This window comes from Platalea leucorodia (assembly GCF_965183815.1).
Source record: "Platalea leucorodia genome assembly, chromosome: 9".
Taxonomy (NCBI): Eukaryota; Metazoa; Chordata; class Aves; order Pelecaniformes; family Threskiornithidae; genus Platalea; species Platalea leucorodia.
The window spans coordinates 5549114-5575646 of record NC_138831.1 but is presented as its reverse complement, the minus strand read 5'-3'; the positions used below and the strand labels follow the sequence as shown (position 1 = coordinate 5575646).

The following is a 26533-nucleotide window of genomic DNA, read 5'->3' as shown; positions in this document are numbered from 1 at the left end:
GACAGTATAGCCACTCCTATGGCATCCCTGTGTTTTGTTATTAGAAGTACCCGGAGAAAAGCCTGGCATCAAGGACTGCTGAGAGAACAGCTCATGAAGGTCCCACACACACCTAGATTAGTCTGTGGACAGATTCCAAAAACTTCGATGGGGCGGAAGGGAATAATACGTTTACGGTTAATCCAGCCTATTTCCTAGGCTGAACGCTAAAGGGCATCTAATTTAAAGCAATTGTGATAGATAACACTAATAGTAACCTCTTACACCCGCACAGCCCTTAGAGCACACCTCTGCCTACACTGTAAGAAGAACAGAGCGAATCCAGCACACCAACCTGGTACCGCTCAGGAGAGCTGGTATCTTCAATAATAAAAAGAAGTCACTGCTTTGAAACGGGAAACAATTCATTTCTTTGTACCCACATTAGAATTTCCCTCCTGCGAAACAATGGGCCATGTCTCAGGTCACTTATACATTAATTGCAGAAACTATAATGAGATTAAAAGATTTTGTTGCGAGATGATTGTACTGCAAACTCTCCATTGTGACAAAACCTCAGGTGCAGCAATATTCAAGTTCAAAATGTCTCATACCTTTGGCACAGCCCCTGCTTTTACTTGGCTCATGGGAGCCAAGACCCAGTAATTGGGTAAACACAACAGAAACCGAGGTAAATTAAGCCATTGTACCAGAAGAGACCAAAACGACCCAATTTCCTCCCTGGCAGCCAAAGGCAAGCGACACCGGCAGTGGAAAGGCAGATCAAGTTGTGCATTCCACAGTTTTGCCAGAACTGACTCAGGACAGCGATCCTACTCCGCTGTTTAAGAAAAAATCAGAAATGTCTGCTGAACATGTGCGTATTTTCCGTACTGTCCTGAGGCACAGACTGAATTAAGCACTAGATAGGATCACTTAACAGGGCCTGTTTCAGATTGAAAAAATTACAGGTTTCTGGTGGTCAGATTCTTTTTTATTTACAATTGCAATTTCTAGAACCACTCAGTTCTCTAGTTTAAATCAAAGACTTATTTAATAAGTAGTTATCAATTTTATGTCAGTATCACTTAACCTCATTCATCATTCTCCTTTTCCTGCACTGGGGAAAAAGAGAAAAAAAACACAACGAAATAGTGGGCATTCATTCATATAGATATATAAATGCCACATATATATATATATCGTATACAGTCAAAGAAGAAACAATGCTATAAAGGTGCTCAGCTTCCCAATTTCAAAAACATTTTATACTACCTTCAATCAGCTAACTCTGCAAAAATTAGTCACATACATATTTGCTAAGAAAAGACTGCACAACCTTTCTTCCTCAAAGTAAATGTCATTCCATTTATTTAATACAAATTATTTGAATCATTTGCATAAATAAATCAATACTGTACATTCTGTTAGTTAAACTGACAAATGTACCTTATATCAAACAGCACTACTACCATGCAGCTATCCTAACACCTGTTAGTGGCTCCATTCCATTTGGTTTTCTCACTTGAAAAATTAGGGATATAAATTTCAGAAACAGAGACTAGTACGTGATAATGCTGAGAACTGCTGACCTCAAATATGGATTTAATTTTTTTTTTTTTTTAAATACTTTCCAAAAGTGGAAAAAACAGGAATTTCTCTAATATTCTTCAGTTTGCTTTGGCATTAAGATTTTGAAATATCTGACGCTGGGCTTTGGCTCACCATGCTTAACTTACAAAAGTTCTGACTGTGGTTATAGGCAGGTGTTAAAACTCGGCCCCACAGGTGAAAAAGTATATAAAAGAAAAAGGACACAGATATTACCTTTCCCCCCCGCCCCCTGCTCTCAAAACCAAACCAACAATTAAAGTATTTAAGCCCAATAAGTGACAGTAAAATCATTCTCCAACTTCACAAATCAGATCTAAAAGAATGCTTTTCCTACCGTGCGTGGGATCCCTTCTTTGTCAGGGTACTGAAAAGTGACTGGTAAAAAACACCAGCAAGCTTTTTAAAAGTTACACTACTGCCGTAATAGTACGTTATTTCCCTATACTACTCATAAGCATTGTACAGTTACAGAAGACACTAAAGCTTGAGATGAACAGAAAAATTACAATGATCATTCTCCCAGCTATTGCTATCCTCTTCTTACACATACTAAGAACATTAAATTCTTACAGAAAGGACAAATAAAACTCAAAAGATCAGTTCAGGGTCACAGGAAAAAAAAAATCAGGGACAAAGAACTGGCATTCCAGGCATGACATTAGAGTACTAGATGTTACCACTCTGTACTGGATACCTTGAAAACTTTATTTCTCTTCCTCCACAAGCACTTTGCTTTTTAGTAGGACCTGTGAACACTTCCCAATTACAACTGGGGGGGAAAAACTCCCCGCATGCTGTTTCTGATATTGGATACACTCTACAGCAGCAGACTAAGTTAAGCTACGGTGCACACAAAAATTTAACACATCTTTCGTGTAACACTCTAAGCAACTCAACAATTTTTTGAGGGTTTCCTGATGAAAGACGGAGCAAAGTTTATAATAGGTTGCATAAATTCAGTAGTATAGTACTCAAGAGTTCATAGAGCATAGGCAGAAAATACCAGCTTTATTGAAACAAATTAGCAGAAATCAGTGACTTCCAGAGTGCTTTCCCATCGAATCATGGCACAAAATCATCCTATGTGAACAGAGACAAAATGAGAAACAGAATGTAAACTGTTCTTATTTAAAAAGTCAATTAAGATTATCCATACAACATGTGAGTTGACACTTATAAACTATTAAAGCTGAAATACCAGAAGCAGAGCGGAGTATAAATCTGAGGCGTGACTGTCTCTGTGGAATGTTATATCAAGTTACGATAAGGAAGTGCTAGACTACAGCTGTCAAACTGTTTTTCTACACAGCAAGATGTTAATGGACTTACATGAATATGAACCATCGCAACTGTGAGAAAATCTAAAGGTTCAAGTACCAACTTTTTAGGATTTCTAGTAATTAAAAAGTAACGCTATAGCAGAAACAAGACGTTCATCATCAGATATGCACTCATATTTTAATAAATGCAAACCTGAACTTGTTTTTCAACAAATAAGTAAAATAATGGGCTTCCCTGCGACTATTGCTACTGTAATAGTTACGTGTCCATGATTTCCTTCAGGATGTCCCTGCTGGACAGTGGCAAATCCCACTTACCCCTTCCAGATCTCTGCTTGATAAAGTGGGGAGCGTAAGTGCGGCTACAAAACACTATCATTTTTTCAGAGGCAGTTCTGGAACCTAGCAGTCCACGTGTCAACGCTTCTTTCAGAAAAGCAAAACAGACAGAAATGGACGAGAGTTTTATAGGTACCAATTTTTTTTTTTTTTTTTTTTTTTTACTTGTATTCTCCCCCCAGAAGAGGATGGAAACTCAGAACCTGGTTAGAGACAGGCAGGAGAGACCCTGATGGTGTCAAGTGAAGCATGCCAGATATTCAGAGGAAGACAAAAGGTCAGGGAACACCAGGGAGGAAGTGAGCTCTTCCAGAGCATGAACAGAGGGAGCATGGAACATAAGAAAAACAGAAGGCAAAAAATTGGAAACCATGGTCCAGGATTGTCTGCGTACACACACACACACACTTTACTTTTCTGTAAGAGACTCTTACATCCGTTAAGTTGGAAAACAATAACAAAAATTACATCAATATTAAACACTGTTTTCCTCTCTGCTACAGGAGAGTAGAGGCACAGATACCTTTTCACTCCCAGTATTTAAAAATAGCTCTCATCAGTAGCAAGAGATAATAAAGTATAAAAACAAAGTAGCAATACATCCTGGTCTCCAATTTATTTTCTTTATTTGGATTTAAAAATTACTGACACAAAATGGAAAAACACTGTCTGGAAGCCTCATCTTAGAGGAGTCCCTGATCCTTGCTTTCAGAGATTTTAGAAACCCTCTGATAGAAAGAATGTTATAGCTACTTCTGAAGGAAAAAGTTGAGTCAACATGCAAGGCATCTGTGTCAGTTAAAAAAAAGATGTTTTACAAAGTTATTAAAGCTGTTGTGCTATTTTGGGTTGTCTTTTTTTTTTTTTTAAAGACAGAAGAAAAATTAATATGCATTCTGGTATGGACAAACTTTAAACAGCTGAAAAATTCAAGAAAGATAAATCTGTACTTGACTCTGACAGAAATTTGGGGGAACCTCTGGTTATAATAGCACTTCTTGACTAAGATGTTAAGAGTTTTGTTTGGTTGGTTTTTAATTAAAGACACTTCAGGAAAATGGATCACTATTTCAATATTCTCATTCCACGACTGAATTTGAACAGTCACGCATGGTACTATTTCGATTATGTTCCTCAGCAGATATTAATTCAATACTAAAAAGGACCATGGCCCTGCTATGCAATGAACTCTGCTCTCGGAATTCAGGAGTTAATACGGCCTGACTGAAGCCTAAGTACAGGAGAATGAATACCTATCAAGCAGCACTTCGTATTATCTGACATTGCAATGGCATGACCCACACAGCCCTCTCCTATTTCTTGCTGACATGTCTCAGAGATGTAGCCAAACACAGCACTTTTTTTTTTTGCGTTGATTTTTGAGTGCAATCTATGTTATGAAGATCAGATAGAGAGCAATAAAGCGTGCATTTGCTTTACAGACATGAAATTGGAGAAATTCCCAGTGGTGAGGTACAATCTCAACTGAAAGGACACATTTCACAGTGATTAAAGATATAACTGTATGCTGATATTACAACGGAGATTGTCAGGGACTGAAATGAAAGACTTCACAATTTTTTCAAGGAACAGAAAGACAAAATTATACGCTGCACAGAAAAGGAAGGATGCTGCCAAGAACTAGGAGAGTTAAGAAGCAACTGACAAATCTTCAAAGTATTGCCAAAAGAGGCAAGACACTGGAGGGTACAGCAAAGCAAAACACAGTAAGTGAAAAAGGGAAATTTGCTTGGGCTTTAGAAGCAAGCTTAAAGAGGAAGGTATTTCAGAGACAGGGAAGCAAAGGAGCCACATTAGTAATATCAGGAAAGTTTTAAGAGCCAGAATGACGTTAGGCTTACAAACCCAACATTAAGTAGATGGTTAAAAAGTAAAGATCCTTAACATTTTTGGAAGTGACTTTCATAGGGATTCTCTGACAATGAAAAAGCCAGAAAGGGTCAAAGATGAGTATGAGACTACAGAGTAACAGAAACATCACATCAAGGAGAAATCATAGAATCACAGAATGGTTTGGGCTGGAAGCGACCTTAAAGATCACCTGGTTCCAACCCCCCTGCCATGGGCCCGGACACCTTCCACTAGAGCAGGCTGCTCAAAGCCCCGTCCAACCTGGCCTTGAACACTTGCAGGGATGGGGCATCCATGACTTCTCTGGTAAACCTGTTCCAGTGCCTCACCACCCTCATCATTTCCTTAAAATAAATGCTTCATACAGGAAGAGATAGTTGCATCTTACCTAGGGAACCACGAGACATTTCCCAATCAGTAAGAAACATGGGCAACTCACCCTCAGGTCTAGGTGCAGTGGCAAAGGAAGGACAACCTCTTCCTTTTCCGAGTCTCTTGACTCTTCCCTTCTATCTTACCAATCCTGCTTTCAAACTTCACCTCTTTATTTACCAGACGCCCGTCCCACCAGAAATCATAGATATATTAGGCGGGAGGATTAATACTTCAGGGTATTTAAGATCTTTGAAATGCAATGAAGACAAATCTTGCCTGAAATCTTTTTGGTAAAAACTTCAGAAGTGCTGTTAAAAGCAACGTTTGACAAGTACCGTTCTTTTAAAGCAACACTTCCGTATTTCAACTGAGTTTTTACCGTGGCTTTGATTTCTAAGACACTTAGAAGACTTAACTTCACATCTTCATATCTTTTAAAACATCAAACCCTAAAGACTTTTGACAAGATTTTCATCCTTTGACTGGTTGTAAGGTGCAAAGTCATTGCTCTGTGTTACAAATTAACAACACTTAAACCTCTTTTGGCTTATTTGGAAAGCGGAGTTTCACTAAACATACTTGGAAATCCTGGAGGTAATTTCTAAATGAGTCACAAAAAATGTCATTTAACTATGTCTAGTAAGCTACTCCATTTTTATTATTTCCAACTATGCCTCTTGCATAAATCTCTTTCCACAGATGAATGAACTGTATACAGGTGAATGCAACGTGAATAAAGCTGAAACAAACAAACAAAACTCCACATAAACCTGAGACAAATTTTTACACATTTCACTATTATTAAATATACATTCTATCACAGAGCCCCTGCTAAGTATAAGTCTAAGGTACATAAGTCACTGGCCCAAAGAGCATAGTCTCAGTCACTCCTTCTGATCTGCCACGGAAATCAGCCAAGACACCTTGTTTTTCCATTTTCAGAAGCCTAATTAAAAGTCCCACTATTATCCTGAACAACTGAATGCATTAAACATTATTATGAAAACTTTAATGAGGGCAACAACCCACTGAAGGCCGCTCACGACAGGTAAGTCAGATTCACCAGGCAATTTCTACAGTCCTCCCTAAGGGAGACGGCTCCCACACCTCCGGACCGGGACACCGTCATCAAAACCAGCCTGCGTGAGGTCCAGACACAGCTCTTCACCACTCTGACAGTACCCAGGCACCGCTGTCCTCTCCCAGACCTCATGGGCAATTCTGCTCTCAGTCTCACTGTGGTCTAGATTGTAAGAACACTCTTATCAAATGAGCATTATCCTCAGGAATAGCACACAGCCAGCTCCTCTGAACGTATGCGTGTATCACTTAAATAAGTACCCTCGCTGAAGCCAGGAACCTCTTCTTTAACAGCTAGGCCAGTAACTGAGGGAGAAATATTAGCCAGGCAATATAACTACAATAGCCAAATATAATCCAAATGTAGATCCAGGGGAAAATCTTCATTAAAGTAATATGGATGAAGTGGAAAATGCTATCACCGGCACTGGCTTTAATGTTTACACAGCCTCAGGTATAAGCTATTGTAAAATTAAGTATGAAAAGGGAGACAAGCATGTCACAGCTATGGCAGTAACACTAGCGAGTTAAACAGCGTACCGGATTTACGTATTTTGCACCTCCTGTCACCACCTTTTCTATAACCTCTTTCCCCTGTACACAACCGCTCACCCCCTTCTCACACGCCTGCGTTCTGCCTGAGAGGATAAGACAACTGCAGCAGCAAAGAGGAAAGTCACAATTCCCACTCACGTAGAAACCCTTCTACTTTCTGTTTCGATACCACACTTACCCTGGTATTTCCAAGACTTTTAATATATTCCTACTACCAAGGCTTTACTCCGTATCTCAAGGACTGCCATAGAAGCACGGTGAATACTTAAGTAATTAATCCACACGCTTTCACAGCTGGATTGCTGCTGTTTTCTGAAAGCCAACTTTGGGTTTGCAACACGCTACATGGCAGCACACCACTGACGTTCTCGTCGCTCTCTTCACTTCCCAGTTTTATACCACCTCTCTTGTCCAGGATGCACTTTTCCTAATATACCTCACATAACATCTTCAAATCCCAATTAAATACACACACCTATATCTACTTTTACACAGCCTTTGTCAAGGAACAACTCCTCAAATAACTCGTAGACATCCTACATTTCAACTATTACCTATTGCCTCATATCTGTCCTTTAGGCAGAGGCATATTTTAAGGCACAGCAAATGTTGCATGTGTTCCTAATATTTTTCTAAGGTACATTTGGCATTTAAGACAACTGCAGTAAGGCATAATGCTGTATTTTTATTTGGATGCGTAATGAAGAGTTGATTTCCTCCTATATGTAACGAAAGATGATGACGATACACAGAATATTCTTGTAGTTTAGCCATGAAAAACAAAGAAAAAAAGAATAATTTTGACTGCCTCTCAGTTTCCACCAGAAACCCAACCTTAATTTTACATTCACTGCATTGTATTTTAAAGAGATTCCATCTGCTCTGTCTGTAGTACACATTAATATTCAGAAGACATCTGCAGTGTGCAGACCAAGCTTTTAATTGGAATCATGTCACAGCTACCATTGCACAACACTGAATGTAAATGTTGGCTATCTGCACTTGGCAGCTGCTTGGCAGGCTTATTATAAAGTCCTACTGAGACTGATAGTGTCTTTAAATAATGCGGTATCAGGACATAAAAGGTATCTTGAAAAATCAAATATTTACTATCAGGAAACAGTTCTACAATGCCATCCATACCTAACATAGTTTACTAGCACCTTAAGCTACTTATAAGCAAAATGGTTTATATTCAGCCATAATTTTCACGGAGAGTCAAAAAATTTATAAAACTGAACACTCACGTCTTTCATTATGACAGACATTCAAGCAAATCTAACTTGGACACAAAAGAAAACTAAACTTCAGTGCAACCGAAATTGTGTAGTGAAGCTTGAAGCATTGATAAAAATCTGTAACTCGAGCATTGCTAAGCATGTAAGAGCACCTGAATAAAAGAATTCAATTAACAGGTGTGCTCAGTGATTTAAGACGCCTTCCTACAATGCCAGACTAATTATTCTAGAAAGAACAATATAGTTACCTATTTTTTAAGATAAAAACAACACTAAGTTAATAGCATCATCATTTGCTTCAAATCCTTGCCAAACGATGGTAATATAAAATTACTTTTTCCCAAACATCTACGTATTTTCAGCTTGTAGTCTTCTCTAAGTTTATGACAAATGGGGCAGTGATCAGCAATCTATATGGAGAAAAGCATGTGTGTGTGTATGTGTGTAAATATATATATACACATGCGTGCGCGCACACACACTAAAGTTCTCTCTCCAATACAAGCAACTAGTTGTTAGACCATCAAACTGATCTTATACATGTTGCAAGTTAATTATTTAAATCTTACCAGTAGGTAAAAGGGACATCGGAACAGCAACACTTGCTTCTCATGAAGCACACATTTTCTTGGGGAATTTGTCTTCCACAATCTTTGCTATAGTATCATAACAAACACTTTTTCACAAAACTAACAAAACTTCAAGACCATAGCTTGTTAAGATATAGATACGTTGCCACAAAAATAATTACATAAGTAGAGGCAATAGGAACAGAAAGTCATCGCAATCCAACTGTTCTAACTCTAGTGCTCTTCTCTGATAGACTAATTGGCTTAACGGATGCTGCTTAGCTTCAGTACAGCTTCCAACACAAATAAGTGAATTACACAGAAGGGGAAGCCGCAGTTATTTGTGCTCAGTGCATACTTACGTGGTCAGTCTCAAGCCTGTACTTGCACATCCACCACCATTTTAAAACACGTTATGGTGGAAGGGCAACAAAGAAAAAATGTCAGGGGACAGAGCAAGGTTTCAGTCCCAAAGCTGAACACACAACCAGAAGATCGATGACCACTGATTGTAGCAGCATTTCCAATCTGTTTCAATGCAAAGGGAAAAAGGGTTGGTCTTAGCTTTTCGTCAGTGATACGCAGCTTGTCTGCTCAAGTTTGCACTAGAACAGAAAGGAAGAATTAACATGGGCAGTTACGGATGAGATGCAGTATAAGAAGCTTTTCCTTTTGCCTTCTAGCTATTTACAGTCTTGGATAAAACAGATTGGAGTCACTCTCACAGTCAGGTATTGTATCTCATGTGACAGACAGTAAGAAATAGCTATAACTGAACTGGTTCCACAAAAGAGAGCAATTTAGAAGAAAAATATTGAAGAAAAGAAGATTGGAAGCTCAGCAGAAACAACCAGCAACACTGAAAGGGCATAGTGTTTTATATACCCAGCATGGATGTTACACAGCTATGCTTGCCAGGTCAGCCTGAGCCAGGATTGTATAATTATAGGTACATAGGTAGGATTTAAGAATAGCATCCTACGGCTAAAACAGGAGGCACCTAAAAGCCCATAGTTCTTTGGTTGGGTCACTTCTAATTTCATTACCAATTCCTATTGTCGTTACTGATTTGGATGATGAAACATAGCATGTTTTTACATAAGACAAAGCTGGAATGGGTTGTGCTGTCATCTGATTTGATCTGTATAAAAGAGCAAGAGGAATTTCAATTAGAAAGACCAGCATCAAGCATCACCTCAAGCTAATTCAGAGCCTAATCGGCACTGGTGAGGCCACACCTCGAGCACTGTATTCAGTTTTGGGCCCCCCACTACAAGAAGGACATTGGGCATGTCCAGAGAAGGGCAACAAAGCTGGTGAAGGGTCTGGAGCACAAGGCTTACGAGGAGCGGCTGAGGGAGCTGGGGTTGTTTAGCCTGGAGAAGAGGAGGCTGAGAGAAGCCCTGATCGCTCGCTACAACTGCCTGACAGGAGGCTGGAGCCAGGTGGGGGTCGGTCTCTTCTCCCAAGTAACAAGTGATAGGACAAGAGGAAACGGTCTCAAGCTGCACCAGGGCAGGTTTAGGTTGGATATTAGGAAAAACTTCTTCACCGACAGGGTGGTCAAGCACTGGCACAGGCTGCCCAGGGACGTGGTTGAGTCCCCATCCCTGGAGGTATTTAAAAGCTGGGAAGATGTGGTGCTTAGGGACATGGTTTAGTGGTGGACCTGGCAGTGTTAGGTTTACAGTTGGACTTGATGATCTTAAAGGTCTTTTCCAACGTAAACGATTCTATGATTCTAATCTCACACATCCACATTTAAATCAGGGCATAAGTACCCTTGTATATGCCAGGCAAGACACACTCGTTTCACGGTATCCTGGACTGCATTAGGAGCAGTGTTGCCAGCCCGTCGGAAGAGGTGGTTCTTCCCTTCTACTCAGCCCTGGTAAGGCCACACATGGAGGAGTACTGTGTCCAGTTCTGGGCTCCCCAGTACAAGAGAGACATGGACATACTGCAGAGGGGCCACAAAGATGATGAAGGGACTGGAGCATCTCTTGTATGAGGACAGGCTGAAAGAGCTGGGACTGTTAGCCTAGAGAAAATAAGGGTCAGGGGAGCTCTTATCAATACCTGAAGGGACGGTGCAAAGACGATGGAGCCAGGCTCTTTTCAGTGGTGCCCGGTGACAGGACAAGAGTGAATGGGCACCAACGGAAATACAGGAGGGTCCATCTGAACATCAGGAAACACTTTTTTTTTTACTGTGAGGGTGACCAAGCACTGGTGCAGGTTGCTCAAAGAGGTTCTGAAGTCTCCACCCTTTGGAATATTTAAAAGCCATCTGGACACGGCCCTGGGCAACCACTCTAGGCAGCCCCGCTTAACCAGGAGGGTTGGACAAGATAACCTCCAGAGGTCCCTTCCAACCTCAACCATCCTGTGATTCTGTACAGGTACTCTAACAGCTCATTAAAACTCATACTTTGCTTCAAGCTTAAGTTCAATGTCAAGAAGGGAAATAGAAGTAAACTTCATTTGCAGATAGATGCATTAAGGGACCCTCTAGTTTCAGCCATCCTTTTTCCAGGTAGGTAACTAAGTTTTGACAGAGCCACTGTATAGGTTTTGGGCTGTTGGGGTTTAATTTGTTCAGCTGTTTTTTAAAGGGGGAAGGGGAGAGAGGGAGGAAGAGAAGAGGCTGAGAAATAGCCTGGGCTTCTACAATTGCTTACCAGGGGCACATTCTCCATATTTACAAACTGAGCACTTTCTTGGGCATTTTAAAAATTTTTCAGTGACGACTCTACTGCAACATACTAAACAAGGTCTTATTCTACTAAAGCCACATAAAAGCCAACGAGCATCCACATCCTGGACAAACCTCAACAGACGCATCAGCCCTCTTAGCCATGTCACAAAATGCATCTATTATCAGTTGATCATCTACGATAACCTCTGCATCCTTCCCCAGGTCACTGTTTTCTAGGATTTAGCACTCTATCCTGTAAACGTAATGACCACTGAAGACTCACTCTTGCCTGAACAGTTCATGAATGACCTTTCTCAAACCAGTCTCTCAAAAGATCAACGATTTAAACAGCTGGCTCAATTCTTCTTGAAGTCTCATTTTGACAGGTTTTTTTAATTAGGTGCTTAAAAAATGACGGAAGATGTGTTGTTGATTTGTGAAATAAAAAAAGTGTATTCAAAGAACTAGCGTCCCCATATGTGAGATGTTCAAAAAACTACATTTGGAGAAAAAAATTGTAGCATGCATAATATCACATTTTTTAATAACCAAAGCCAGAAAAACTTGGTCAGTTGTTTATAAAAAGTTCTAGACATACTTGCAACTGAAGTTATTGGTTTTCCAGTTTAGGAAAAGAAAAAAAAGGCAAAACACACACACAAAAAAACCCACACCAACAACTTATGTCCTATATACAGTTTTATCTACAGTAGTGATAGATGAGCTGCACAGGATTTACAGGATTTTATCCTGTAGTGGTAGCTCCAGATCACAGTGCTGGACACCAGGTTTTCTGCCTTGCTTCCCCTCATCTCTAGGGTGCAGGATCCTCTGTATGAGCACAACTGACTCTACCATTCATGTTAGTTCTCTTGTCTAATGCTTTACTAGGGAGACAACACAACATGAATCGCACCCAGCCCTTCCACGCCACCGCAGCAGGTAGCGCAGCCTCAGCTCTGAGGGAGGATGACAGCCAGCGGACTGAGGGGTGGCACAAAGCGATGAGATAGAAGGTACAGAAGAGTATCATGGATTCTACAGAAGTATTACTAACATCTCTGGCAATTACTAACATCTCTGTGATTCCACGTGTATACAACATGAAGTACTACTTCATTACCAGTACAGTTATATTCATCAATAATTCACAAGTGAATCTTGTTCCATTCAGATATAATTTGGTAACAGTTTCTTTTAGTAAATAAAGTATAAATAAAATTGAGTAGATTCTAAATATGTATGTTTTAAAATTTAGAAAAGTTAAAACTTCTTATCTGGGCAATCTTCAGGTTGTGATATACAACAAAATTACGAGCAAAAATAACTTCTTTACCACAGCTCAAAATAATGTATTTTATAGCTTATCTTCTTTCAGCTTTACACTTCTAACACTATTAAATCAATGTTCAGCAAAGCTTACTTGAAACATATAGCTGTAAAAAGAATAATCTCCATGTAAAAAAGTATTTTGACAGACAACCCACACCCACACTTCCAGTAATTGCATCCTGTGTGCTTTCACAGGAAGAGGATTTTGGGGAAAGAGGAAGGGTGAAGACAGACAGATTTGTCCTGTTTCCTAAGAAGGGATAATAGTAAAAATCAGTGTGTTCTCCCCAACCCAGGGAAAATCCTCTTTTATGCTCATGAATGTCTGAAGTCCCTGCAAGAGGGCCCAAGTTAGCATTCATCCTAACATAAATATGCCAGTAACAACGAAAAGAAAGTCCCTGACCAAAGTGAGCTGCAGCAGGTGGCAAGTACTACATGGTTCAGCTTCCAGATGAACTGATTTTTAGTAGCAGAACTTCCAGTATAAAGCTCCCCACAGCCACTGTTACATACTATTTCAAAACAAATGGTATGTATCGCAAATCTTTTAGCTATGAAAAGCTAAGTGTCTGCATGTAAAAGCTATGAAAAGTTTAAAAAAGCACTAACCAAAACAGTACACATCATATGAAGTTATATTGCTTCATAGTGCTATGAAAAAATGACAGAAGGCGCAACACTTAATAATTAAATGTTTTCAGCAGCAAGAAATTAAAATTACTTCACCCAGATGTAAGAGATGCTCATACAGAATACAAGAGAAACTGAAGCCCAGTTTATGGTTGGTTTATGATAAAGGTACACAATCTCAATATTAGAATTAAAATTATTATACAAATTACATCCAGTGATGTTTGATTTCTATACGCTTGAGAAACTGAAGTATTCAAAGTAACATCACCACTCTGAATAGTATTAAGTTTTAGCATTTTAGAACAAGAATACTTGTGGAATCTTCCCCAAAGGTGTCAAAGACAGAAGACTGAAAATTAATCTATTTTAATGAGCCATCTTTCATAACTTATCCCTGAGAAAGCTTTGAGTCTTACAATTATGAATTATAATCAGAAACATTGGTAACATTAAGTGTTAAAAAACCTAACTATTTCAGAACAATTACTTTCAAAAAAAAAAAAAAAATTCCATCATCTTTGAATTTTCATTCCAGGGCTGTCCATGAGACATCCTCCATAGAGAGGTACTCCCCATATCCATGACAACCTGAGACGGACCAGTTCCTTGCACTACAGCATGTCCTTGAGGAAGCAATTCTTCCTGAATGATCAGGATTAGCACAAGTGTTGCCACAGAAATGGCAGTGTTTACTGGAGCCCCAACAGGAAAAAAAACACACAAATATTTGTATTTTTCTTTTCTTAAAATCTCTTCTATGGAATACAGTTTTCTCAATAGGAAGCAGAAAACAATATGCTATCCCAAGGGAGGAAGACCCAAAATGGAAATGAAGGGCCATTGTGACATCCTGCTTTATAACAGTCTGTCAATATACAATCACCAAGAACAAGGGAACTTGGCACTACAATTTATTCAAAAATACACAGGAAAACTACAGAGTGGTTTCTGAGCCCTCACCTAAAAAACACACAGCTCCCTCCCCACACAAACTCCATACATGTTTTTAGAATACTCTGCAACAAGAGAAGCAGTATGCTAAGCTTTGCAATCCTTCACTGCGTACCACTCAGATTCAGAGAAGGGCAGAAACAGTTACCAATGGAAGAACATCTTTCTACCAAAACCACCACTTCATACAATCATCACAGAATGGTTTGGGTTGGAAGGGTCCCTAAGGATCATCTGGTTCCAACCTCCCTGCCATGGGCAGGGACACCTTCCACTAGAGCAGGTTGCTCAAAACCCTCGCCTTGAACACTCCCAGGGATGGGGCATCCACAGCTTCTCTGGGCAACCTGTTCCAGTGCCTCACCACCCTCAAAGCGAAGCATTTCTTCCTTAGGTCTAATCTAAATCTACCCTCTTTCAGTTTAAAGCCATTACCCCTTGTCCTATCACTGCATGCCCTTGTAAAAAGTCCCTCTCCAGCTTTCCTGTAGGCTCCCTTCAGGCACTGAAGGCTGCTATAAGGTCTCCCCAGAGCCTTCTCTTCTCCAGGCTGAACAACCCCAACGCTCTCAGCCTGTCCTCATAGGAGAGGTGCTCCAGCCCACTGATCATCTTCATGGCCCTCCTCTGGACTCGCTCCAACAGGTCCATGTCCTTCTTATGTTGGGGGCCCCAGAGCTGAACGCAGGGCTCCAGGTGGGGTCTCACGAGAGCAGAGTAGAAGGGCAGAATCACCTCCCTCGACCTGCTGGTCACGCTTCTTTTGATGCAGCCCAGGATACGGTTGGCTTTCTGGGCTGCAAGCACACATTGCTGGGTCCTGGTGACCTTCTCATCAACCAGCACCCCCAAGTCCTCCTCCTCAGGGTGGCTCTCAATCCATTCTCTGCCCAGCCTGTATTTGTGCCTGGGATTGCCCTGACCCATGTGCAGGACCTTGCACTTGGCCTTGTTGAACTTCATGAGGTTCACACAGACCCACCTCTCCAGCCTGTCAAGGTCCCTCTGGATGGCATCCCTTCCCTCCAGCGTGTCGACTGCACCACACAGCTTGGTGTCATCAGCAAACTTGCTGAGGGTGCACTCAATCCCACTGTCCATGTTGCCAACAAAGATGTTGAACAGCGCCAGTCCCAATACCGACCCCTGAGGAACGCCACTCGTCACTGGTCTCCACTTGGACATCGAGCCGTTGACCGCAACTCTGAGTGCGACCATCCAGCCAATTCCTTATCCACTGAGTGGTCCATCCGTCAAATCCATGTCTCTGCAATTTAGAGACAAGAATGCCGTGCGGCACAGTGTCAAATGCTTCGCACAAGTCCAGGTAGATGACATCAGTTGCTCTTCCCTGATCCACCAACGCTGTAACCCTGTCATAGACAGCCATCAAATTTGTCAGGCACAATTTGCCCTTAGCGAAGCCACGTTGGCTGTCACCAATCACCTCCTTATTTTCCATGCGCCTTACCATAGTTTCCAGGAGGATCTGCTCCATGATCTTGCCAGGCACAGAGGTGAGGCTGACTGGCCTGTAGTTCCCCAGGTCCTCCTTTCTTCCCTTTTTAAAAATGGGGGTTAGGTTTCCCCTTTTCATCTCCAATTTATAATCCTAATCCTTCTTCACACAACAGTTTAGAGAAAAATTTTGTAACAACTTGCTCCATTTTGCTGGTAAGGCCCCTGATCATGGACCACCTTGGTTTAGACTTCACCAACACCCAAAAAGGAATGCGGGTTCCAGACTTTTGTAAGACAAAAAATAAAGAACAAGTTTGGTTTTGTTGTTCCTGTTGTTTTTAAATTATCATAAAAGCAGTGCTACAGAAGGAATACCTGCAGTCCCTCCCACATGCCTGTAAGGCAGGCTGTTCGTAGAGATGTCTTCTCCCCTAAAGGGAATTTCCAAGTCTATACACAGAGCAGAATTGCCACTACTCATCGTTTGCAATTTCTACATAGAAAAGAAATGCCCCAGGATGGGAAGGGCTAATAGCAAAACTGCTACTAATACAATGCTGGACCTTATTATCCACGACTCATTGTATATTTATGAAACAGAGGCCAAATCCTAGCAGTACGCTAACTGTAAGACAGGCTTGCTTTCTTCTAAACCTCCTATTTCCTACCCATTAAAGCACACAGAGAACACTGCCACAATCACAATTCTCACAGCCTCACAGACAAAACACAAGTGACCACAAAGCAGCTGCTTGTTCTGCGTAACAGATTTCTGGAGTTTCCTCCTGATAGTCCCTTTTTCAGATTTGTACTTTCAAAAGAAAAGGATCCTTTTGCATTAAAGGATCTCATAAGCACACACCCTTTAGTACAATTAGTATCTTGATGCAAGATTCTTTTATATATCGGTGTTTCATCCACACTTAGATTTCTCAAATTCCCCACTAGTTACTTTTCTAACCAATGTTCTAGCAATTTATGATTTACCTTGTCTGTTTCATATTACAGTGATGCATAAAGATACTAAAAATGCAGAGTGCAAAAGAGTACGCATCATTTGCCACGCAACTAATGGCACCTCAGGGAAAAAACCTAAACCTAAGCGAATCAAAGAATCTTGATGTATCAAAAACCACCAAACAATTGTTACATACCAAAGAAGTACGGATGCAAAGCCAGACATGGATCACAAAGATGCAAGTGCAGTAGCAGATCTAAAGGAATCTAAAGGACCGTCACAGAGACAAGAATAGTATCCCTCTAGAAGAGGAACCCGTACGTTTGTTAGAGTTACATTTGTCATTGTCTCCCTCTTCTTTCACAAAAAAATATGAATGATCATTCATGAAGTTGAAAACAGTACTAAAGCCAGTGAGAAACATTCATAGCTCATCTTGGCTACGCTTCCAGTCTTCATTTGAATAATGAGCAACTGCTCTTTGTTAAGCATTAATGCTTTTTAATGACTGACTGGTGAATAATTTGAAGCGAGCTTGTTCTCTGTTGTCTCCTCCTCTTCCCTGAGATCTCCATTGTCCTATTTTAGATAAGAGGGTACAACTAAACTTCAGTATTAGCAAAACGGGAAGATGGCACTCTGCAACACTGACAGAATTGTCTCAGCACTCTAATATTAGCTTATTAAATGAAAAAAATAGCACAGTTAAAAAGAAGCTAGTATTCAGTACAATATCTAGTATTGCAATAGAATAATTTCCTTTAGCTTAATTTTAGAACAAGCTAGAAGAATCCAATTTTAGAAGTTTCATACAATTTTTCTTACAATAAACTTTTTCAACGTGGAAAAACAAGCTTTTAAGAATTCAGCAATAATTTACAAAGGCTAGCTATCCACTTCCTTTATAGTTAGTTACGCTCTTTTTAGAGGCTAGTACACAGAGTAATGCAGTTTCTATTTGCCCGAAGTAATAGCAGGATACTAAAAGAGCATAAGCCGAGTCTAGAATTTAATTTATCTATACAGTTATAGCTAGCATCAAAAGCTTTTTCAGGAAATATCAAGCGTAACAGTTAAGTGAAAAGTTACCAGCATGCAACAGATCACAAATACAAATTTAAAAGACATTTTTAAAAGCACGGCTTGCTTCCTCACATTCTAGGATATACAGATTACTTAAGGAAAGCAGAATGATTATGTCAAGCCACTGAGCGCAAACTGGAATAAAAGGATATCTTTCTCGAGAGATTTTAAGGACTGCCTAACAGAGGCTATAGGAATAATAACAGTGCTGATGACAGGATGTTACAGGTAACACTGTAAGTATACTATGTCAAAATTGCAAGAAACTTATCTTTTAAAATTAACATAGAAGTTCCTCCTCCCTGATGTAAATCAATATACATTTAGCAATATCCACTGATGTTTGCAAATTTCAGTCAACTCATCTACAGTTCTCTGTTTCTCGGCCAGCCAGCAGCTTTTATCCCTTCACTTCATATTTTCGGTTCTTTTACTATCTCAGGTAAGAATGATTGATTACACCTGTATTTTAATTAAATTTTCATTTGTACTGAAGATTACGGATTAAACCTTCCTTCAGGCTCCATTGAGATACAAATGGTAACTTCCTTAGAACAACATCACCTGGTTAAAAAAAGTACTAGCCTAATCTTGTAATAGAGTAAGTACAATCTTAAGAACAAATGCTGAAAAGCAAGTCTTTTGTGATAAGCAAATACAGAAGCAAAAAGGCCTCCAGAAAAAAAGCTTCAGATATTTAGTCCAAGTAACTAAAGAGAAGTGAAATCAGTCTTCCTTAATACTTAGGTTATCTTCAAAGTTCCCCTGTGTGAACAAGATAAATATAGGGAGTGAAGTTCCATTAGTACTAACAGCAGTTACTCTATTTAAGCCTTCAGATTTAAGTCAGTGAGAACTGTCTCTGCAAAAGCAAAGACATGTGCAAGTACAGCAGCTGCACAATGGTAGTCTTTCACTTGGTATTTTTTATGTTAAACACGTTCAAGATACTATGGTGCCAAGACCTATTAAAATCAGAAAATTAAATGCAGAAATATATTCCTCTTAAAACATTATCAACATGGATGCATTGCTAATACTTTGCTTTATAATTGATTTCACGTTATTGATGGAGATCAAAGAATAAATAAAACTAAAGCTTCTTCTGTACCTTCAGGCTGCTAGGCTTGCTTACACATACATTCTTTTTAAACATATAAAGAAAGCATGTGTATTTTTTTCTTTGTATACTAAACTCAAAGGCTTAAACCAGATCATACTCTAGAGCTTCTTCCTCCACCTCCCTATAAAAAAAAAAAGATGTAGCACTAGTAATTATCAGATTATGAAAGTGCCCACTGTGCTACCTAGATTTTAAATAGAGTAGCTATTCTTTGGACTGAATTTGCATCATACAATGCAATCATACTATAAAAAAAGATGTTCTGCAAAGAGAGGCTCTTTTAATGTTAAGGACAAAAAAAAAAAAAAAAAAAAGAGTGAGGAAAGAGCTACTGTGCTTTATTCCCAGTAAATGAACAATTATGGAGGAAGTAGGTAGGTGAAAGTACTACTAAAAAGTTAAAAGTACTTGCATTTTAAAGGTGACAGTATCTCACAGGAGCACTGGCAATAACCCATGAATCTGAATTACATCCGAAAACTTGAACAGTAGTCTTCAGAAGGACCACTGGTCTCCTTATTCTATCCTCCAAAAGTCTTAACATCATCTGACTTCTGTCATTCAATGAGTTTCCTTGAATCATTTCAGGAAAACAGCAAGGAGTTACGCCTGACCTATAAATTGATGTAGGCAGAGCATAAATGCTTTGTGATTGATGTAACAGTAATTCCTGAGGAATTCCACAGGACATATCAGCCAAGTACAGAATGAGAAAGCATAAGCAAATAATGCTTAAGAATAAGAAGAGAAAGAATCTGAAACAATTTTAATTTAATATTAAGCATTTCTGTTAACAATTAAAAAGATAAAGATTTCAAAGATGGACTGAACTCATTCTCTATCACATCCAAGATCTAATGATGTTAAAGTGCATTTCCCTACTGCTGCACACCTTCTGCTCAGATATCCTATTGATGTTTTAAAGATGACATTTTTAGCAAATCCTTGAATTTTAACTGAGAAGCTCAGTACAGAACGAAACAGGATCTTTTCACCTGTTCATCCAGATTCATATGCACCATTTTCTTCATAACAATAGAGCATACTGAAGAGGATTATTTCAAAAGCGACATATTAGGAAGTGTTCTCTTCTGCTCAGGGAGCAGCTGAAAAGCACACAATCTTTCCTTCAATATCAAGGTGAAACCCTGGGAAGGAAAAATTCAATTTGCACTAAAATACCTGTAATTAGTTAAAACATCTGAGTTGCTCCAGTCAGTATATAAACCCAAAAACATTTCAGTTCCACAGTTAGTTATATTTAATATCTCCAGGAATAAACACAGGTGGTTTTTTTAATTAACTGATTACTATTACAAACAAGGAAACCAGAAAGTAAACAGTGCAGCACCTTGCACCTTTATGCAATTGCCTCAACTGACAGGGAGGGAAAGCTGCCTGCCTGCCTGCCTGCCTGCCTGCCTTCAGATGTGCTACTCACAACAGAAGGTTTCCCAAAGCCATAACTCTGTCTCAAACAGTGGACAGACCATTTCTGTGGCTTTAATTTCACAGCCTTAACACATCCATTCAGAGCTTCCTCATTAAAATTAAAAGTGCCATGGTCAAGGACACAGTTTAAGAACGCATATCCATCCTTGGTTACATCCTCAGCCTGATTTTTCAAGTTGTCACGTTGCATCTTTTCCCAACTCTATCAACTTGTCAATTTTGCAGCTATACCAATCAAATAAAGGCTGTGAGGAAAGCTTCGTATGTACAAATTCTCTGCCACAGCCCACTGGATAAATGTTTCTGGAGGTTCCCCCCGCCCCACTATCATCATTTTCTTTCCACACATTCCTTAGACTCCACTCTCTGCTGAACAGCCACTTCCTGATGTCCTTTGATCACGTATACAAAAACGATTAAAATCAGGGATGAAACTCCAGGGGGTTCAGAGAAAACATAAACCTGGAAGTAATTTCTGAAGCGTCACAAGAGAATAGAAGTCTTTTTTGCAGTCCAGTTAGTTTCAGTGACTTTTACCATGTTGATGGAGTGCCATTATGGCAGAAAAGGAACCACTGGTGTCACTATGACTACATGAAGACATTTGCCACACGGTTTACACCAAAGGCCAAGAGCTCAGTCTGATTTTAAGTTATGTCTCGCTTCTATTACCATATGTGCTCAAAGCATACAAAAAAACCAGATAAGTTATCTGAAGTGTTCTCTAAATCATAGCATGCAGGTGCAGCCTAGTGAGAAACACAAATTTAATATTGTACCAGAAGTAGAAACAAGACGACAAGCACATTATTTGTGCAGTCATCTTTCATACTCCGAACATGAAAAACCAGGTTAATTATTTAAACCAGCTTTAAATTGTCTTAACATAATACTTCACAAAACCACCACTGCTCATTTTTGTCTCTACATTTAAAAACAGCCATGGAAACATTTTTAAAACATCCATTTGACCTGTCTTTGCAACTTGAAGGTAAACAAGGGTTAATCTAGGAAAACGAAGTGAAATTAATTGTAGTCTTTCCTAAATGGTCCAAGATGAAAAAACGCAATCTTAGTAAACAGTACTAGGGCCTGTCCAGTGAGATTATCTGAGACTTTTTCATTTTGTGTGTTTTCTCTTTCTTTAGGATGTCCTTTAAGTGCTGAGCAGTCTATATGCACACAGGATCTGGCTTCCCACAACAAGGTAGAAGTATGGTCCTATCGATAAAATTCAGAGAGGACAGAGATATCAGAACCTCTAACTTGACATTTTCTCGTTAATAAAGCCTTCTACAATAACAGTTACAACAGAAATCTAAAAACCACGTAGCCACGGTTGACTGCCCCCCACAATGTCAAACAACCTAAGAAAGAATCGTTTCCCTGACCCTACAGAGACCTTTGCCTGCTGTTACGTAGAACATAGCAGTCTTCCTCCCACGGGTCTTTGAAACTGTAAGGAGGGAATAGCATGGGTTTTGAGATAAGAAGCAAGACAGCATTACTGACAGTGCCACTTGCCAAAAGGGCTCTGACTAGCACAAGTGACACTGACCAGCCTCATTCATTTAATTTTCTCTCCAGCTAAGACAGAAAGATGACGAGCAGAAACTTGAAGCAAAGGAACCACCTTTCTGCTTTGGACAGCCTCACCACATAAAGCTGTATTTGAAAAGTTGCTTGCCAGCATCAAGTTTTTAGATATTTATCTGAAAACATTAACTTCAGAGGATCCTTTCAGCTGCACTTGCCAACATTCACCAGGAAAACTTTACACTTACTTCCCTGGAGAAGATCTTTCAAACCCTAAAACAAGATAAAATGATCAAGAAATAGAAAAGTTGCTTTCAATGATATTAAAAGCTCTGGTAGAGTGGGGTTGTTTGTTATGGATTTTTGGCTGGTTGTTTTTTTAAAAAGGAAAACGCTATATACAGAGATACTGCACATTTAAAAAAATTACATCCAACCATTTACTGCAATTTTTCCAATCTAGAACTTTACTTTAAAATAATACATTTTACAAGAAACTATAACTTCTTGTATATTTAGAGATGCTTGAAAATATTGCTGACTTGGGCTGCAGGACAAAGTCAGTTTTAATTACTGTCATAAATCTGTGCTCATGCTTGTACATCCCCTTAACTTCAATCCAGTCACTACCAGCATCCACCTCTTTACCCTTTCTTTACCTTTCATTTTTTCTTCTTCATGCCCTAAACAGAACCTCTCTCTCATTGGAAAAAATAAACATTCAAATCTAGACAGTAATTGCAGACTGCTTCTTAATTCATTCTGACTCTGCATTTTATTCTTGTCCTCTCACATATTGCATGTTTAGGCTAAACATTTTCAGGAGGAGAAGCCGTGTTTTACTTCACTTTACTTTGTAGAGTTCCCAGTCTAAAAAGGCTGCAACAATAGCTGGCCTCTCAATGCTTCCTTAATAAAAACAATTATTTGTTCCACAGTTTAATTTCTTCTTGTTTCTTTAAAGCTGTTAACCAGAGCACAGGTGTAAGAACACACTGCATCCACAGGGTGACATATAGTAATTGGTCTCAAAGAGGATCCTCTATCAATAAAAGTCAGAAACCTTTACTCACGTTATAGGTCAAGGGCACAAGACCTCCAAATGAGGGCACTGAAAGTTTAAGGAAAGCACGCCTTTTCTCACCTTTCCCTCTCCCCTTAAGGTACCTTCTAACAACGTGAGAGTATTCAGTAATTTCAGGTCCGAAATTCTGGGTGTGCCAAGAAGTACCATTCACAAACATTTTAAATAACTTTTTGCATTGCGGCTCCATTACAGTCCAAATTATAAACACTGCGCATTGCACAACACACACAGCCCGTTTTGACAGAATAAAAATGGAAGTATCACAAGTGGCATTTCATTGTCCAGATCAGTTAAGTATCTAGCTTAGAGAGCTACAGTATTAACAGGAGTACACAGGTGGTTTTGCATTTTTGCTATTTAGCAACGCATTAAAAAGTTATTCCGGTGCTTTTTAATAACCACTTTAAACACACAACAGTGGCAATAAACACCTTCAGCTTCAGTGAAAAAAAAAAAACCACTTGTCCGCTAGGTTTTAAAGACAGAAACGTAAAGATAAGTGCAGAAGAGGTTGCACAATAACACATGATCGTTCCTATCACATGCTTGGCAGTATGCTCAATCCACGGTGATAACCCCGGGCAGACCCCGGGCGCAGTTCTGGCCGTTGTATGGCAGCTCTGTCCATCTGCCTTCCGACACCCCACCGGGGGAAGGAGTCTCCTGCTGGAGCCTACGGGCCTAACGCTGGCCGAGCGCGGGTTCCCCCCGAGAGGACAGCTCTGCAGCCCGCGGCTTCCCCGCGGCTCAGCCGCCAGCCCGCACAGAGCCACGGAGGGAAGGATCCCGCCGACGGCGCCCGGCAGCACCGGCCGCGGTACCGCGGTGCCGCAGAAGGAGGCAGCCGGAGCCTCCCCCCCCCCGCCCCCGCCATTCAATCCATCCCGCCCGCTCTCGCCCTGCAGCCCCGAGCGGCCGCGGCCGGGGCAGCGGCACCGGGGACGGGGTGGCGGAGGCGGCCGGCCGCCCTTCCGGGCTGCCTCCTCCCCCGGGGGCAGGACCCCGCCGCTCCCGGCCCTCGGGCGGCCCCTCACCGCCGGTACTTACGCTCGAAGTCGGAGTCGGAGTCCTCGTCGCCGCGGTCGGGCTCCTCTTCCCCGTTGGACTCGGTCTGCATGGGCTCCCCGTCGAAGCTGACCACCCTGCGGCCGCCGCCGGCCGCCTCCTGGTCGCGGGCATCCCGCAGGCGAGCGAAGTACTCGGCGGCGAAGCCCAGGAGGTCGGACGGCCGGTGCCGCAGCACCTCCACCGTGTAGCCCTGCAGCAGCTCGGTGAGGCCCGGCGGGATCTCGATGCTCATGGTGCCGGGGACCGGGGAGGAGGAGGAGAAGGAGGCCGCCGCCTCCCTCCTCCCTCCCTCCCTCCGCGGCCGGCGGTGGCGGTGGCGGGCTCGGGGCCTCCCTCGGCGGGCGCTGACTGACTCCCGCCGCTCCGGTCACACGAGCCGCGCCGGAGGGGCGGGGGGGGGCGGAACGCGGGACGGGAGCGGCCCCGGCTGCGCAGGCGCGGGAGCGGGCGCGGGGCCAACGGCCGCGCACGCGCCGAGCGGGGAGGCGCGTGCGTCACTGCGAGGCGCGGCGCGAGCGGGGGAGCCGGGCACGAGGCCGGGGGGGGGGGGGGGGGGAGCACCGGGCGTTCGCCGGCGGCAGCGGGGGCAGCAGCGGGCGGGAGGCCCCGCAGGAGACGGGACCCCGGGAGCGGCTCCGCCGCAGGGCCCGGGCGGGGAGGGGGCAGCGGGGAGGTGGGGGGGGGCGCGGGCGGTTGGGCTGCGCGGGGCCCGCGCTGCGGCCCGTTACGCACCGGTGACGGAGCGCGGGAGCGGGTTTGCGTGGAATTTGCAAAGCTTTGGGCCAAAGCTGGGCGCCGTGGGGAGGGGAGGGGTGTCCTGGGTTGACCCCAGCCGGTAACAGCCCCACCCAGCCGCTCCCCGGTGGGACGGGGCAGAGAATCGGAAGGGCAAAAGTGAGAAAACGCCTGGGTTGAGATAAAAACAGTTTAACGGGCAAAGCAAAAACCGTGCGTGCAAGCAAAGCCAAGCAAGGAATTCATTCACTCCTTCCCATGGGCAGGCAGGTGCTCAGCCATCCCCAGGAAAGCAGGGCTCCATCACACCTAACGGTTACTTGGGGAGACAAACGCCATCACTCCGAATGTCCCCCTCTTCCTCCTTCCCCCAGCTTTATACGCTGAGCGTGACGCCGTACGGTGTGGGACATCCCTGTGGGCAGCTGGGGTCAGCTGTCCCAGCCGTGTCCCCTCCCAGCTCCTTGTGCCCCCCAGCCCCCTCGCTGCTGGGGTGGGGTGGGGTGAGAGGCAGAAAAGGCCTTGACTCTGTGCAAGCCCTGCTCAGCAGGAACGAAAACACCCCCGTGTTATCAACACTGTTTTCAGCACAAATCCAAGCCATAGCCCCGTACTAGCTGCCATGAGGAAAATTAACTCTACCCCAGCCAAAACCAGCGCAAGGAGTAAAGGTCAGCTGTGGACGCTCGTGCAAACCCTTGCCTGTCATCAGCCAGCGTCTGGGCTGTGCAGAAGCGGACGGGCCCAGCAGGCAGGAGGCTGTCACAACTGCCTTTTTTTTTTTTTTTTTTAAATTTTATTTCACATCAGTGACCCCGTATGCTAATTTCTTCTCTCTTCACGGTGTCTGTGAGGGTGTTTGAAAGCTCTCCCAGGAGTGGGAAAAGGAGGTTTTCTTTGATCTTAATCGGATCTAATCTAAATCTTGATCTAATTCTTGGTTGGAAATAGATTTAGGCCCTCTGACCCCCCTGGTTTCTTGTCAGAATTAAGTCATTAAATAAATATTCTTAACACTAGTGAGCACAAGAGAAGAAGCGTGCAGGTCTTTCCATCTCTTGGTAAAAGCTGTGTAAAGCTATAGAGTCATCATCTGTGAAATGGTGGTAGTAGCATTGATCTGCCTAATACTGAATGCCTGAGAGCATCAAAGATGAAGAATTTCAGAAAACTGCAACATCTCATTAATTGCTTATGTGTGTGAGCTTTGGAGATACCTCTTCGTATGTTGTTAAATGTGTTTTATTCAGATTTTTGCTTGTATTCTTTGTACAAGACCTGCACATGTAGTGCTGTTATCTGTTTATATGTACCAGGGAGGTTTGGCAGATGCCCAGGGGTAGGCGCCTGGCTGCGTGGCGTGGAGCCATCAGCCCTTAAGGTTTGACGTTACTGGAAAGCTAGTCTTGGAAGAAAATAGGCAAACATGAGTCGAGGGGAATAGGGCTGTTGGCTTAGTGAGGCTGTCGCGTGTTGTCACTGTAAATATTTTTATTTCGTTCTTTTGTTTCA

The 26533-nt window shown here is 41.9% G+C and overlaps 1 protein-coding gene across 1 annotated transcript in view; it reads right to left on the bottom strand.

Moving 5' to 3' along the window:
• Positions 1-24679, bottom strand: part of PRKAR2A (protein kinase cAMP-dependent type II regulatory subunit alpha) — a 70631-nt gene extending 45952 nt beyond the window's left edge. The window contains exon 1 of the mRNA XM_082322090.1: positions 24266-24679. Within this exon, the coding sequence (XP_082178216.1) occupies positions 24266-24518 (253 nt within the window). The 5' untranslated portion in view covers positions 24519-24679. The remainder of the gene's footprint in view (positions 1-24265) is intronic.
• Between the last annotated feature and the right edge of the window lie 1854 nt (positions 24680-26533).